Genomic DNA, 12,903 nt, shown 5'->3' with positions numbered 1-12,903 from the left:
TCCTCTCTGTCCTGCTTTCATCAACCTGTTAATCTGCTAAAGAGACGCCTGAGAACTCCTTTATGTTGGTAATAAAATATTCCTTCCTGCCATATTTCAGTCTTTAAACCAGAGCAGGTGGTTCTGATAGAACAGTCGGTCTGTGAGACGAGAGCAGCAGCTCCAGTGCTTCTGTTCTTACAGGACTCTCAGGTTTTGGTTCTCGGCGTTCAGTTTCTCTCGGCGGCGCTCAGCCTCCTGCAGCTCGGCGTCCATCTTGTCTCTGACCTCCAGAGAGACGCTCTGACTCTTGGTGTCCATCAGAGCAGCTCTGTAACGCTGCAGCTCCTCCAGGTGTCGGTTCAGAGAGTCCAGATCCTCCGACTGGGCCACCGTCACGCCTGCAGGACGACATGGAGGCTTCAGCACAACGACAGCTGTCTGTGGTTGGTTTGAGTCTGTCTGTGGTCAGTTTGCACAACTTTGTGTCTTCTAAAGACAAAGATAAAGATAAAGATAAAGATAAAGATAAAGATAAAGATAAAGATAAAGATAAAGATGGAGATAAACTTTATTGATCACACAGTGGGGAAAGTTCACCGTTACAACAGCTCCAAAGTGTACAGTCAGTGCAGAAATAATGTAGGAACAGTCGTATTTTTTAACCTTTTCAGTGTGTTCATGTTTCTGGACTTTTGGGTTTCTTTCTTTTTGGGGTTTTTTTGCACCATTTTAACATGTTTCTGTCTCCTTCTGCGGTCATTTTCAGTCTCTTTGCGGCGGTTTTTATGCCTTTTTATGGTCGCTCTGCATCATGTTGTGTCTTTTTGTGGTTCATTTGTCGTCATAAAACAAGGTGGATGATTAGAGGTAGAGATTAACTTCAGTGTTAGAACCATAACAGCTGCTATAACCTGGAAAACACTGAAACACACATCTGTACCAGTGTGTAACGTCAACACTGCGTGGACGAGTGAGACGCTGCAGCATCCTACAACAACACACAGCTACATCATGTTTAGTTTACCTCCAGAAAGCAGACAAACTGTGAAGGAACATCTAAACTCTGAGCGATGAGCTGTACCTGGGATCCAGCTGCTCTGCTCTTTACGTGACTTCAGTCCGTCAATCTGCTCGTTGAGTTCTGATGTTTCCCTCTGAAGGACAGAGATTCTGCAAAAAAGATGCAGAGCTGCAGTCAGGAGAGGATTTCTGACAGCTTCACTGTGTGGTCCTGATGTGAGAGACGTCCAGCCTCCGACCAATCAGCTCCTTTAAGGTCGCACAAGGTCCAAAGTGTTCAAACGGTCTCAGCTATAATGTCAAATAACTACATTAATCTACATCGTTAGTAACACTGTTGGGTCTATAGGCTAATAAATAAAATAAAAAATAATTATTGTTTATTATTATATTTTTTAATTTGTTTTTAAATAGTTTTATTATTTATTTCAAAAAATTATTATTATTTTTAAATTTGTTTTGTATTATTTTTTCATTTTTTAATAATATTTTTCATTTTTATTTTTTATTTTTATTTTATTTATTTTTTATAAGTCACTTTTTTTTTTACTGCACACATTTTTCTGCACATATTTCCTTTGCTTTCTTTTTAATTTCCACTTTTATTTTTTTATTCTTTTATTGATTTATTTTTGTAATTTGGCGCTCTCACTGCTCCATACGTTTGTTGTAACCAGATTCTGTGAAAAACTAAAAGTTCTGTTCCTCTTAGAACCTCTAGTGACTCGGCTGCTACCAACAGTGAGCTGACAAAACTTCTGGAACTTTTCAGCTGAACTGCAGGCGGTGTTTCCACAGAGCAGAGAGGACACGAGTATGGAAACGAACCAAACATCTCAGTAATAAAACATCTGGAGCGTGTAGAGCCACATGTGTTCCAGTGTTGTTAACATCTGGGGGCACTTGGAAAAATGTTTGCACAATAAATAATCAAAGAAATTAAATTGTAAATGATTTAAGAGCTTTCGGAGGCCTCTGTCCTTCTAGTCCTGGTGGTTCTGGTTCTACTGAGCCCACTCTCACCGGTCCGTCAGCTGAGCAGCTCGTCTCCTGCAGATCTCCAGTGATGCTGGTCGTGATGTGGAGGATGCCTTCGACCGCTGACACGCCTGAACTTCCTCCTCCCTCCTCTTCAGCTCCCTGATGGAGTCGTCATACTCCGCCTTGATGGTCAACAGGAGCCTCTTATAGGCTGTGGCTCGTCCAATCACCTGCCAGAAACAGGACGGACGCACCACAGATGTTAAATCATTGAATATTTATAGAACAGCTTTATTTTCTAAAATACTGAATTGACCACCAGTGTTTCTTGATTTATCCCAAAGAGATTTTACCTAAACTAAATGAAGCTGGAGTCACAGAGAATCACGACAACATGAACACACAGAGACACAAAAGCTGCAAACAAAGACACACACTGACCACAAAACAAAGCCAACAGCCGATGATGAGACACACAACGACCAAAACAGGCCACGGAAAGATGTGGAAGGAAACACAACCGTACAGAGAGACAGAAACACTGAAGAGACACACAAAGTGAAAGACATGAAGGAACCTCAAAGTTCTGCTCTGGACACACAAAAACGACCACAAAGAGACATAAAGTGATAAAATGACCACAGAAAGACACAAAACTACCACAATGAGGCACAAAATGAGTGTGAAAGAGACAAAGTGAGCACCAAAGGTCATGAGAAAATAATTCAAAAGGCCTAAAAAGATGCAAAAACACAAAAACATCATCAGAAAGTGACCAAATGACCACAAAGAGACAGAATCTGATGCAAAATTACCACAAAATAAACAAGATGAACATAAAAAATACACAAAATGACCATTTAGAAGCAAAAAACAACCATAAAGAGACACAAAACATCAGCATAAAGACAGAAGGTGATGCAAAGTGAGCATGAAGCTACCAGGAGATGGTGTCACACTGTTTATGTTCCCTCTGAGTGGAACCTGAAGACTTTACTGTGGAGTCTCAGAACATCTGTGAAGGAGGATTTTCTTTCTCTCTTTAGTCATTCTGTGTCTCTTTTTAGTGGTTTTGTTTCCATTCAGAGTCATTTTGAGCGTCTTTGTTTATTATTATTTCACATTCTCACGTTTTTTATTGTCGTTTTAGACTTTTGTGGACTTTTTTCTGTCCCTTTGTGGCTTTTTGTCCTGTAGTCATTCTAGCTGTTAGTTTCTCTTTATGTTCATTTTGTTTGTCTTTGTGGTCGGTTTGGTCTCTTTCTAGTCATTGTGTTTCTGATTGTTGTTATTGTGCTTCTCCTCGTTGACAGCGTTTTTAGCTGTTATCTGTCACTTTGTGGTTGTTTGGTGTCTTTTTTAAAAATAAAATCTCCTTCTAGCTGCTCTGTTTGCTCTCTGCAGTCATTTCTCCACATCTCTGTGTCACTAGTTGGACTTTTTCATAGTTTATCTCCTTGTAGTCGATGTGTATGTCTTAGTTTTTAATCTAATTACAGTGAATACCTTTGCTTAGCTTTCTATTTGAGTCATTTTATTCCTCCTTACAGCTGCTTTGAGTCTCTTTATGGTCACATTTTGCCTCATAAACTCCTTCACAGCTTTATTAAGGGTCCTAATGACATTCAGGCACCGCAGTGGCCTCCTCATGCTGTCATGTTCTTTTCCTTTACTACCTTATTGAACACGGACCGGTAGATGATGTATCTCAGCTCGTCCGGACCTTCTTCTGGACTCTGCAGGTATTTCTTCTCGTGCTCAATAAACTCGTACAGAGACCGGAAGAACCTCTCGTCGCTCCCAGAAACCAGAACATCAGGAGAACGAACTCTTTCCTCGCGTGTTGAAGACGAACTGCGGCGGTTTGGGGTCTCAGACATGATTGTTATTTACTTTAGTTTTTAAGCGAACTGTAAAGTTTCTGCTGGGAGGCCATTTGCAAACAGGCGCGTTGCTATGGTGACCGCGAAAGGCGACCTGGGAGCGGATTTTTTTTAATATATATTTTTTATTTTGTTTTTTGAAATTTGTTTATAGTAAAAATACATTTACATTTTTAATACTGATTTAGGTGTCAAAACAAACTCATAATATTTAAAGTTCGGCGGTATTTGTGGTCAGGCGCCGCTGCGGACACCAAACCCCTGAAGACGCGGCCAGAAAACCCCGTCGCTCGCTCCGAAAGCCCTCTTCTCATGATCCGCCATTAGGAGCGCACTAGTGGTAAGATGGAGCTCCGAGTTTACGCCGATTATTGTCAAAAATAACCCGTTTTATCCGCACATTTCGGCCCCAACACTGAGTTAAGACGTTTGTGTGTCTCCCCGTTTAGGTGGGTTGAACGCCAGGATGCAGATTTTCGTCAAAACCCTCACGGGGAAAACCATAACCCTCGAGGTGGGTGAGCCGGGCTGTGAGGGACGCAGGCGGCGATGCTAGCCGCCTGAGTTTAACATACTTTACTAATAAGTTAGGAAACATATTTAATCATATACTAACGTTACTGATCATAAATAAGCTGCAGCGGTGCTTCTATATAGTCAGACTGCTGCAGTTTCCAGTCTGTGGTTCTGTCTGACCGGAAAAGTCAAGCTAAGTGGCTAAGCTAAGCTAGCTGCAGCACCGTAAACACGTGTAGCACAGAGCAGTGCATTTAACAGCATTTCTTCACTTATTAGAGTTATAAAAGTGACGTACACCTGTTAAAAATAACTGTTGTGTTTCCAGGTTGAGCCTTCAGACACTATCGAAAATGTCAAGGCCAAGATCCAGGACAAGGAGGGTGAGTTCAGCAAACTGTCATGATTCCTGTTAATAATGTTGTAAAGAAGGCTGGAGGTGGGAGGCTTAGTTTTTATGGCATATGTGTACAAAAGACAGGAATATGTAACTCAAACTACATGGATAGGAGTGTTAAACTGTAGTCAGCCTCCGGTTTAGGAGTATATTGAAGGAAATAGAAGTTAAATCGCAGAACAACTTAATTCTACATTTAAGCCTGAATACGGCCTGAAACTCACTTTAAAATAAGTGAAACCTTTATTCTGTGTGGAAGCAGTCAGTGAAGGGAGACTAGCTTCAGATCTAAAACCACAACAGACAGATGAAGCCGAGAGGCTGAAGAGTCTTTAAACCCGGTTCTGATTTGTTTTTATTCTTAACATAAAAACAGAGGGATTGCACTGCTTTGGCCTTCAGGTCCAGATCTGATCACTTAAAATCATTCAGAGTGATGTTCCCCGAATTAGAAGAACGACGGTCTGTAGCTGCTGCTTGTGTTCTGCCAGTGAACCCACTTGGATGTGTTCATGTCAGAACCAGCTGATTTAGTTCTATTCAGAATGTGAGAACTGCAGAATTAATTCACAGAAAATCAGCTTTAAGTCGTGATATCAGCCATTAGCCCGAAGAATGTCCAGTTCTAGCTTTTCAAAAGTATTTTCTTGCCTTTATTTGACTATTTTTAAGGTTTAAACAGACATGAAGAGAAACTAGTTGTGTTTAGTGATTAAAGCTGCTTCAGTGGGAGTTTACACGAGATCAACACATTACCACGACTCACTCAGTATTTCTACACTGCAGAACTACGTGTGCTTAAATACTCGGAATATTTCTTCCATCACTGACTTCTCTCTGCTTTCTTGCATGTGTAGACAAAATAGAATCAAAGAATAGAAAAATACTTATTCATCTGAGGCCTGGGAAATTACTGAAAACCATTAACTGAGAAAACTATCGCTCGATTAGGAAATAGTTTGTTCCTGAAGCTGTCAAACCCAAACCCAGACTCCTACAGGAACACGTTCAATGTGATGACTTCATAGCTCTTTGTTCTGAAGTTAAGCTGACGCCTGTTTTTTTGTGCAGGAATCCCTCCTGATCAGCAGAGGTTGATCTTCGCCGGCAAGCAGCTGGAGGACGGACGCACGCTGTCCGACTACAACATCCAGAAGGTGAGCTGAGGGCAGGAAGGAGTTAAAGAGTTCTAACTGGACAATCTGCTGCAGGTTCAGTGTTAGAGGACGGTTTGAAGCTGTAGGAGTCACATCAGACACACTGAGGCAGGTTGCTAACGCTGTTTCTTTACCTTCTCAGGAGTCAACACTTCATCTGGTGCTGAGGCTGCGTGGTGGCGCCAAGAAAAGGAAGAAGAAGTCCTACACCACCCCCAAGAAGAACAAGCACAAGAGGAAGAAGGTCAAGCTCGCTGTGCTCAAGTACTACAAGGTACAGACACTCTGAAGAGTCTTTATTCTGCTGTCGGGTCGCGTTTACGTTCAGTGCGGTGAAGATGTTCCTGCTTCAGTCGTTTAAAAAAAATCACATTGAAGTTAGAAGCAGAAGCTCAGAACAGTTTGACACTTTGTTTTGGAGCTAAACAGCTTCTCCAACTACTCTAACTTCTGGTTTCACTAATTTTCAACCCCCTGAAGAACCACCTCTAGAACCTTCCTCTGCTTCAGGTTCTCATGTTCTCACTGCCAGACTTAACTCTCTCCTCTCTGCCCTCCTCCAGGTGGACGAGAACGGTAAGATCCACCGGCTGAGGCGCGAGTGTCCCGCTGACGAGTGCGGCGCCGGCGTGTTCATGGCGAGCCACTTCGACCGTCACTACTGCGGGAAGTGCTGCCTCACCTACTGCTTCAACAAGCCTGAGGACAAGTGAACAGAACTGATGGTGTTAATAAAGACGGAAAACCTTTGACAGATCTGAGTCTCTGCCTGTTGATTTAACGAACCGATGGTCTGACTGCTGCAACAGTCATTTAAACATTTTCTGGTTTCTGCCTCTAAAACATGAAGATTTGATGCTTTTATGAAAGATGAGTTAAAAATTTAGCTTCAAATATTTAGTTTTTCAGGTTTTAATACAAAACTTAAGTTGAACTTTCAAATATTTTACAGACTGAAGCTGCAGATCTTAAACCTGACATGAACATGTGCAGCAAACAGGCAGAAGTTTGATTATCCTACTTTATGAACTCTGCCTTGCTCCATTTAAAAGTGAGTTTACACAAATTAAATGATTATTCAGAGGTTTAAATACTGGAGAGTTGCAGCTTTGTTCTCAGAAAAACAGCAAATGATCACATTTAAGAAGCGGTTTGCCTGAAAAAAATCACAAATGAGCAGTTTCCTGGTAACTTTTGCAGCTCTACTTTGGAAATAAATGCATGTTTCTGAGTCCTGCAGTAGTTCTCTGATCCTGTACTTCAGTATAAAATACCACAGAGTAGAAATACTGGTACGAGTGTTAAAGTATCAGCATCAAACTCAAGTTAAAGTCCTCGTTATGCTGAATGACAGATTTCAGAATGTTGTAAATAAACTTATCAGGATTTTTTTTTCTTACACGTGGTTTTGCAAATAAAACGAAGTCCGACTGTTTCTGCTGCCAGAGAACCCCGTTGAGTCCTAAACATGGATTATTCTTCATTAGTTATTGATCTGAGCTGAACTTTAAGATCAGACTGAAGTGAATGAAGCTGCTGCTGCTGCACAGATTAAACTACAACATGAAGCATCAGGCTGTACTTCTGCTGTGTTTAATAACTTTGCAGGTTTAGTTTAATGTTAAAAAAACATAATCCACAGATAAATTATTAAACCGTCACTGATCCCAGAAGGAAACAAGCTGCAGCGTTTAACGGACGAACACATGAAAGCATCAGAAATTATAATCCAGTTATACAACAAAGCTGGTGACTGATTCTGGACCAGAGTTAATCCAACAACTAGTCAGGTGTCGTTTAACAGACACGACTAGTGATCAGGTCAGACTCTGACCAGAAACCAGACACGTCCACCTTCACATGCAGCTTTATTCTAATGACTCGACGCCACAAAACACGAGACCCGGCTGCTGCTCATCAGCCATAAACCCAACATTTATGGTCTAGAAGTAGCTTCAAACAGCTCCGGGTGTCCGTCAGCTTCACCAAATCCTGCAGGAAACATTCAACCTGCAGCATCAACGACCTCATCGACCTGCAGACGTGTGATTTCTGATCAATACTGCCAATTATTGGCCCTTTGGTAAAGAAGAACAGGCGGGATTTAATGAAATACACGTATTACTGTTGCAGGGACACGATTACCAGTAACTACACCAGTCAGATCTAAACTCTCATTTACTCGAGTAAATGTACTTAGTTACTTTCCACCGCTGCTCTTTGGGTTGAACTCAGGTTTTGTGGTTTTGAGAGATTCAAACGTGTCAACAGGTCGCTGCAGCCCAGTGGAAGCCAGTAAAGACCAGCTGGTAGTTCGTCTCATTAAACGTCCACGGCTGCCTTTTAACTGCATCTTTTAAACGTTTTTTTTCTCCGTCACTGCAGCTCAGATCCGTAGCTGGAAATAAAATCTGATGTCTGTTGTTAGAAATAATCAAAATCATGTAATAAGTTTAACTTCCTGACCACAGTTCAGGTTTCTGGTCCTTTGATTCGTCAGATTCTCTTAAACTGAACCCGTTAATTGATCAACTTGTTTAATCTGTCAGGCAGAAAAGCTGCTCTATTGTTAATAAACTATTTCTGTTTGAGGACTTCAGTCCCTCCTGACCCACCGTCACACGGGACTGATTTCATTCTGGTGGTGAAAAAGTTAAATATTTGATCATATTTACTGAAGTAGATTTTTTTTGGTAGCAAAATTAAACAACAGTTGAACTAAACGTCTCGTCCCGTTGACTGAAAACCTCTAAACTTCGCTCTCAGACTCTCCCACCTGCTTTCGGTTCATCGGCTGCAGTGTCGCTGTTTGTCCAGCAGGCGGCGCCTCGTTCACAGGCAGCAGCTGCAGAGCGAACATCTGGAAAAACCTGCAGAATTCAACATGGTCAACGTGCTGCATCTGGATAATATGGAGGCTCATGTCTGACAGTAATAAAATAAAAGTAAAAATACAAAAAATGAAAATAGAACGGACCTAAAACTGACATTAATTATTGTACATGTTCAAATTTAAACACATATCGTTTATATTTAGACTTACCTCATCAACATTTGATAAAATATTGATCCAATTTAAAATATAACCGAATATTTTGACTAAACATTGAATCAAAATTATGTTTAATTAGGTTTTTAAAAAAAAGTTAAAAACCTTTAACCCCTCCAAAACATCTAAATCAAGGAAAATTATTAATGAAGATAATTGTTCAAGTAAAAATTTAAATCAAAGTTTTGGGATTCTTGGGCACAATTCTGACTTTTTTTCAGCCAGAAACCTTAAAGTAAGCAAATTGTTCAACAAATATCACTTCAGTGTGATTTGATCCAACTTAAATGTTACAAAAATAAATAAAAATAAAAAGTATAATACTAGTAGTGATTAGAAATGTAAAAATAAAAATATAAATATATATTTTTTTCTTTTTGCATTGATGAACTATTTCTTGTTTCTGTCTTGCAGTTTTAAAAACAAAATAACGAGCAAACAGAATAATAATCGACACAACAAGGCGACCAAACGTCAACACTTAAATCTGATTTAAATTCACACCAAAGTGCTTCAACAGCTAAAAAATAAAATAAAAAAGTCCCTGAAATCAATCATGACTAATCTGCATTTAAAGTTTTGTTTTCTTGGCAGCAATAAGCTTCCCTACATGAAAACATGACGGAGTAAACAAACAAACAAACAGGTGGAGGCTGTGGGTTTGTGTACTAAAATAAGGTTATTTACTTAAAAATCGGTACACTGGACAGACTGTATACAGAGTTTTTCCTTTCCTTGGTAAACTCATAAGGCACCAAACCAGATGCTGTACAAAACAACAACAACACCAAAACAAAAACAACAACAACAACAAAGAAACACATTTAGGATTTACATATTGGAGATTATTCCTATACTGGGCTTTTATTACACAGAAAAACACTAAAGTTACTGCTCTTAAATAGCTACTGCGTGAACGTTAGCGTCATCCACACACACAGTGAACATGCACACCGAGCCGACGCGAGCACGTCGTCCTGCCGCCGACGAGTTCAAGGAACATGTTAGAGGCCCGGGGTAGGTTAGCCTAGCTTAGCACAAAGACTGGGAGCAGGGGGAAACCGTTAGCCTCGTTACATCCACAGAAACAAACCTGCTGAAACCACAATGAACCAGATAAAACAAATCTGACACATTCTGAGTCATCACAAGGTGCATTTCTGTCCTTATAGCGACCTCGGCTAGCAGTTTCTACCCGCTTCCAGTCTTTGTGCTAAGCTAGGCTAAACACCCCCAGAGCCAGTTTCCCAAATATTCTTAAAGAGGAAGTAAATACACCCAAAATAAACTTAAAAAGAACTTCTGTTTACTGTAGTGCTGTTGAGTCAAAGCGCCGCTCGCTGCCAGCTGGAAGTCGGAGCGAAGCTACGCGTCAAGATACCCCGAGACAGAAACAAAAAACTTTAGATTCTGAGATGCTGGTGGTGACAGGTGGTGTTTGGTAAAGTTTTAAGCCACTTAGATGAAGATTATTTTAAACATTTTTCACAAATTAGCAAATGTTTTTATTGAAAACACATAAAATACTAACTAATGCTGGCTAAGCTAGCTAAGAATATAAGCTAGCTCACCAAAAGTTGTTGAGATGATGATTGTTTACAACATTTTTATTATTTTATTTATACTGCTTGTAGCTGTCAGCATCTCAGAAATTGCGAAGTTGATTTATATAGTTTAGGTAGTGGGCGGAGCCTCCAACATAGCCCCACCCACTCACATGCTGCCCCGCCCCCAACATGTATAACACACAGTATTTAAGACTTCCAGCTGACAGTTCGGGGTTCTCAATGCAGACTCTTCTTCTGGAATAAATGAAGGATGATCAAATGTAACCGCTGTTTGATATTTACCAACAGAATGATCTGATTGGACGAGTTAAACCTCAGTGGGAGGAGTCAAAGGACAACACATTGCTAGTTTGTATTTATGGACAGGCCAACAATGAGGAATGTAAGCTAGCTAGCTAGCTCAAATTAGCTTGTAATTGTTGAGAGGGACCCTTTTACATTTATTTCAATTCCATTTCCAGAAACATGAAATTTACAAACATTTTTAAAGTGCTCTTGTCAAAAGAACAACACCAAAGATCGCTGTGTCGAGCTAAAATGCTAGCTAAAGGTTTTTGTAGCGTGCCAGGTGTCGGAGAAGTACTCGTTTCAGAAGCTAACTACCTAATTTACCAGTATCTTTTAATCCAGGATGATGAGGCAGCAAACACCACCTCATGTGACGAGATAATCTGTGAGCTAACATGAGCTAACGTCTTGTTAGTGTTCACGATCTGGTAAAACAGCTGCTGCCTGTGAGTGTTTAGATGCTCAGTGATCCTGGTCACGGTTATTCTCGTAGTTTAATTGTAGTAACTGGACTTTTTTTTTATTAGTTGTTTAGAAGCACAGTTTACTTAAAATCTACAATTAAAACCATCAAATTAAGATAAAATTTATTCTAATAATTGTAAAAGCTGCAACTCTAAAAGCACATTTTAATTGCTTCAGCCATCCGTCAACTTCCTGCTTCCATTAATCTGATGAACCAGGAGTTCTACATGGCTTCATAGGAGACGTTTATAAGTGTTAAAGTCCAGTAGAACTATTCTTTTAAAAACTTACTGACTATTCCGACCAACAGGGCTGCAACCAACGATTCATGTCATCATCGATTCATCTGAGAGCATTTGTTGTTTAAGGGCAAAAAGCAAAATTCTCAAACTGTAGCGTCTGAATATCTGGAAGAACTTCACGATGTCTGCTTCAAAAATCACACAAAGGATTATTATTACTATGATGTGTCTATCTGACCTGTTTCTGGGGGTTAGCGGTGATTCAGTTGGACTCTCTGCATCCTGATATTTAGTGTTTAGCTCCGCCCACTGCTGTTTACCTCCACCAATGAGATTTGGCGCCGCCGCAGCAGCAGCAGCTCTTTGCAGGTCTCCTCGCGGACAGACAGACAGACAGAAGCAGGAAGTGGACAGACAGACAAACAGGACGGCAGACGTCTCCGACTCCCCCGCCTCCCGTCGGCGCCTCCGAGGAGCGGGCCGGACGCCGACACCACTGCAGCATAGTGTTCTGGTTCTTACACCTTCTCATGAGTAGGCACGGCATCTAACGGCAACGTTTATTTACACATTAAAATTCACATATTATAATAGTACCGTACTGTTTCTGTATAATTAACTCTAGTGAAGAGTGGAGATAATATTCAATATGGCAGGAGAACGAAGTCCTGAAGAGGAAACAAAACAAACATGGTGGCGTTCTGAAAACGTGGCGGCGCGAGGCCTCCTCCTCGCCCTCCGCAGGAAGTCATCGTCGAGTTCATCGTCTCGTTTGGCTTTCACAGAAAGCGTCAAACCCGGCTGCAGCGCTCAGCAGAACCAGGAGGAGGAGGAGGAAGGACTCCGGGTTTGTTTCCAGGCCGGAGGAGGAGGAAGGAGGAGGAGGAGGCAGTTCAGCCCTCAGGCGGTCCGTTCTGATTCATCTCCCAGCTGCTCCTCCTCTTCCTCCTCCTGGTGAAGGGAGGAGCCCGGTCCGGTCCGGTCTAGTCCAGGCCGGTGTGTCGGGTGAATCTGGCGGTGGAGGAGGTGGTTCTCAGAGGAGGAGGAGGAGGAGGAGGAGGAGGAGGTGGGCGGTCAGATCTTGATGTCCTGGGACTCCACCATCTTGGCCAGCGTCTTCTTGACTCTGAGGATGGTGAGGCGGGACGCCGGGTTCTGGGCCCAGCACTCGGACATCAGCTTCAGCATGGCCCGGAGGCACTGTGGACGAAACCGGGTCAGAAACACGTTAAGCCGAACATGAAGGTCATATGGAGCAGGACTCATGTGTTAGAGACGTGTGTTCAGTCTGAAGTCTGACGTTAGCGGCTCTCTTTAACCTGCTACATCACCGTGGCAACGGATGCTGCACAGCC

General features: G+C 41.6%; 3 protein-coding genes across 3 annotated transcripts in view; 1 reads left to right on the top strand and 2 right to left on the bottom strand.

The window, feature by feature from the left end:
• LOC103362073 (clathrin heavy chain linker domain-containing protein 1) overlaps nucleotides 1-4,094 on the bottom strand; it is a 13,266-nt gene extending 9,172 nt beyond the window's left edge. Inside the window, exons 1-4 of the mRNA XM_008288333.1 lie at nucleotides 3,660-4,094; nucleotides 2,026-2,213; nucleotides 1,064-1,152; nucleotides 182-380 (exon numbers count right to left, since the gene is read on the bottom strand). Coding sequence (XP_008286555.1) covers nucleotides 182-380; nucleotides 1,064-1,152; nucleotides 2,026-2,213; nucleotides 3,660-3,863 — 680 coding nt within the window. The 5' untranslated portion in view covers nucleotides 3,864-4,094. The remainder of the gene's footprint in view (nucleotides 1-181; nucleotides 381-1,063; nucleotides 1,153-2,025; nucleotides 2,214-3,659) is intronic.
• A 57-nt stretch (nucleotides 4,095-4,151) lies between these two features.
• On the top strand, nucleotides 4,152-6,692 carry rps27a (ribosomal protein S27a). The gene is made up of 6 exons (XM_008288332.1): nucleotides 4,152-4,206; nucleotides 4,316-4,380; nucleotides 4,711-4,765; nucleotides 5,851-5,936; nucleotides 6,079-6,210; nucleotides 6,500-6,692. The coding sequence occupies exons 2-6, from the start codon at nucleotides 4,333-4,335 to the stop codon at nucleotides 6,647-6,649; spliced, it is 471 nt and encodes a 156-aa protein (XP_008286554.1). The 5' UTR covers nucleotides 4,152-4,206; nucleotides 4,316-4,332; the 3' UTR covers nucleotides 6,650-6,692.
• Nucleotides 6,693-9,645: 2,953 nt separating this feature from the next.
• The window catches only part of bmpr1aa (bone morphogenetic protein receptor, type IAa), a 26,205-nt gene continuing 22,947 nt past the window's right edge, over nucleotides 9,646-12,903 (bottom strand). The window contains exon 11 of the mRNA XM_008288331.1: nucleotides 9,646-12,748. Coding sequence (XP_008286553.1) covers nucleotides 12,623-12,748 — 126 coding nt within the window. The 3' untranslated portion in view covers nucleotides 9,646-12,622. The remainder of the gene's footprint in view (nucleotides 12,749-12,903) is intronic.

The sequence above is a fragment of the Stegastes partitus genome, unplaced genomic scaffold (assembly GCF_000690725.1).
Source record: "Stegastes partitus isolate 25-593 unplaced genomic scaffold, Stegastes_partitus-1.0.2 Scaffold553, whole genome shotgun sequence".
Lineage (NCBI taxonomy): Eukaryota > Metazoa > Chordata > Actinopteri > Pomacentridae > Stegastes > Stegastes partitus.
The sequence above is the reverse complement of the archived record's forward strand: the minus strand, read 5'-3'. Positions and strand labels throughout refer to the sequence as shown.

What these genes read in the sequence shown, in the direction of transcription:
- rps27a (XM_008288332.1), top strand. Translation starts at nt 4,333, where the DNA reads ATGCAGATTTTCGTCAAAACCCTCACGGGGAAAACCATAACCCTCGAG. An exon ending in CCGACTACAACATCCAGAAG is followed by an intron (nt 5,937 to 6,078) that starts GTGAGCTGAGGG and finishes TTACCTTCTCAG; the next exon opens with GAGTCAACACTTCATCTGGT. An exon ending in CTGTGCTCAAGTACTACAAG is followed by an intron (nt 6,211 to 6,499) that starts GTACAGACACTC and finishes GCCCTCCTCCAG; the next exon opens with GTGGACGAGAACGGTAAGAT.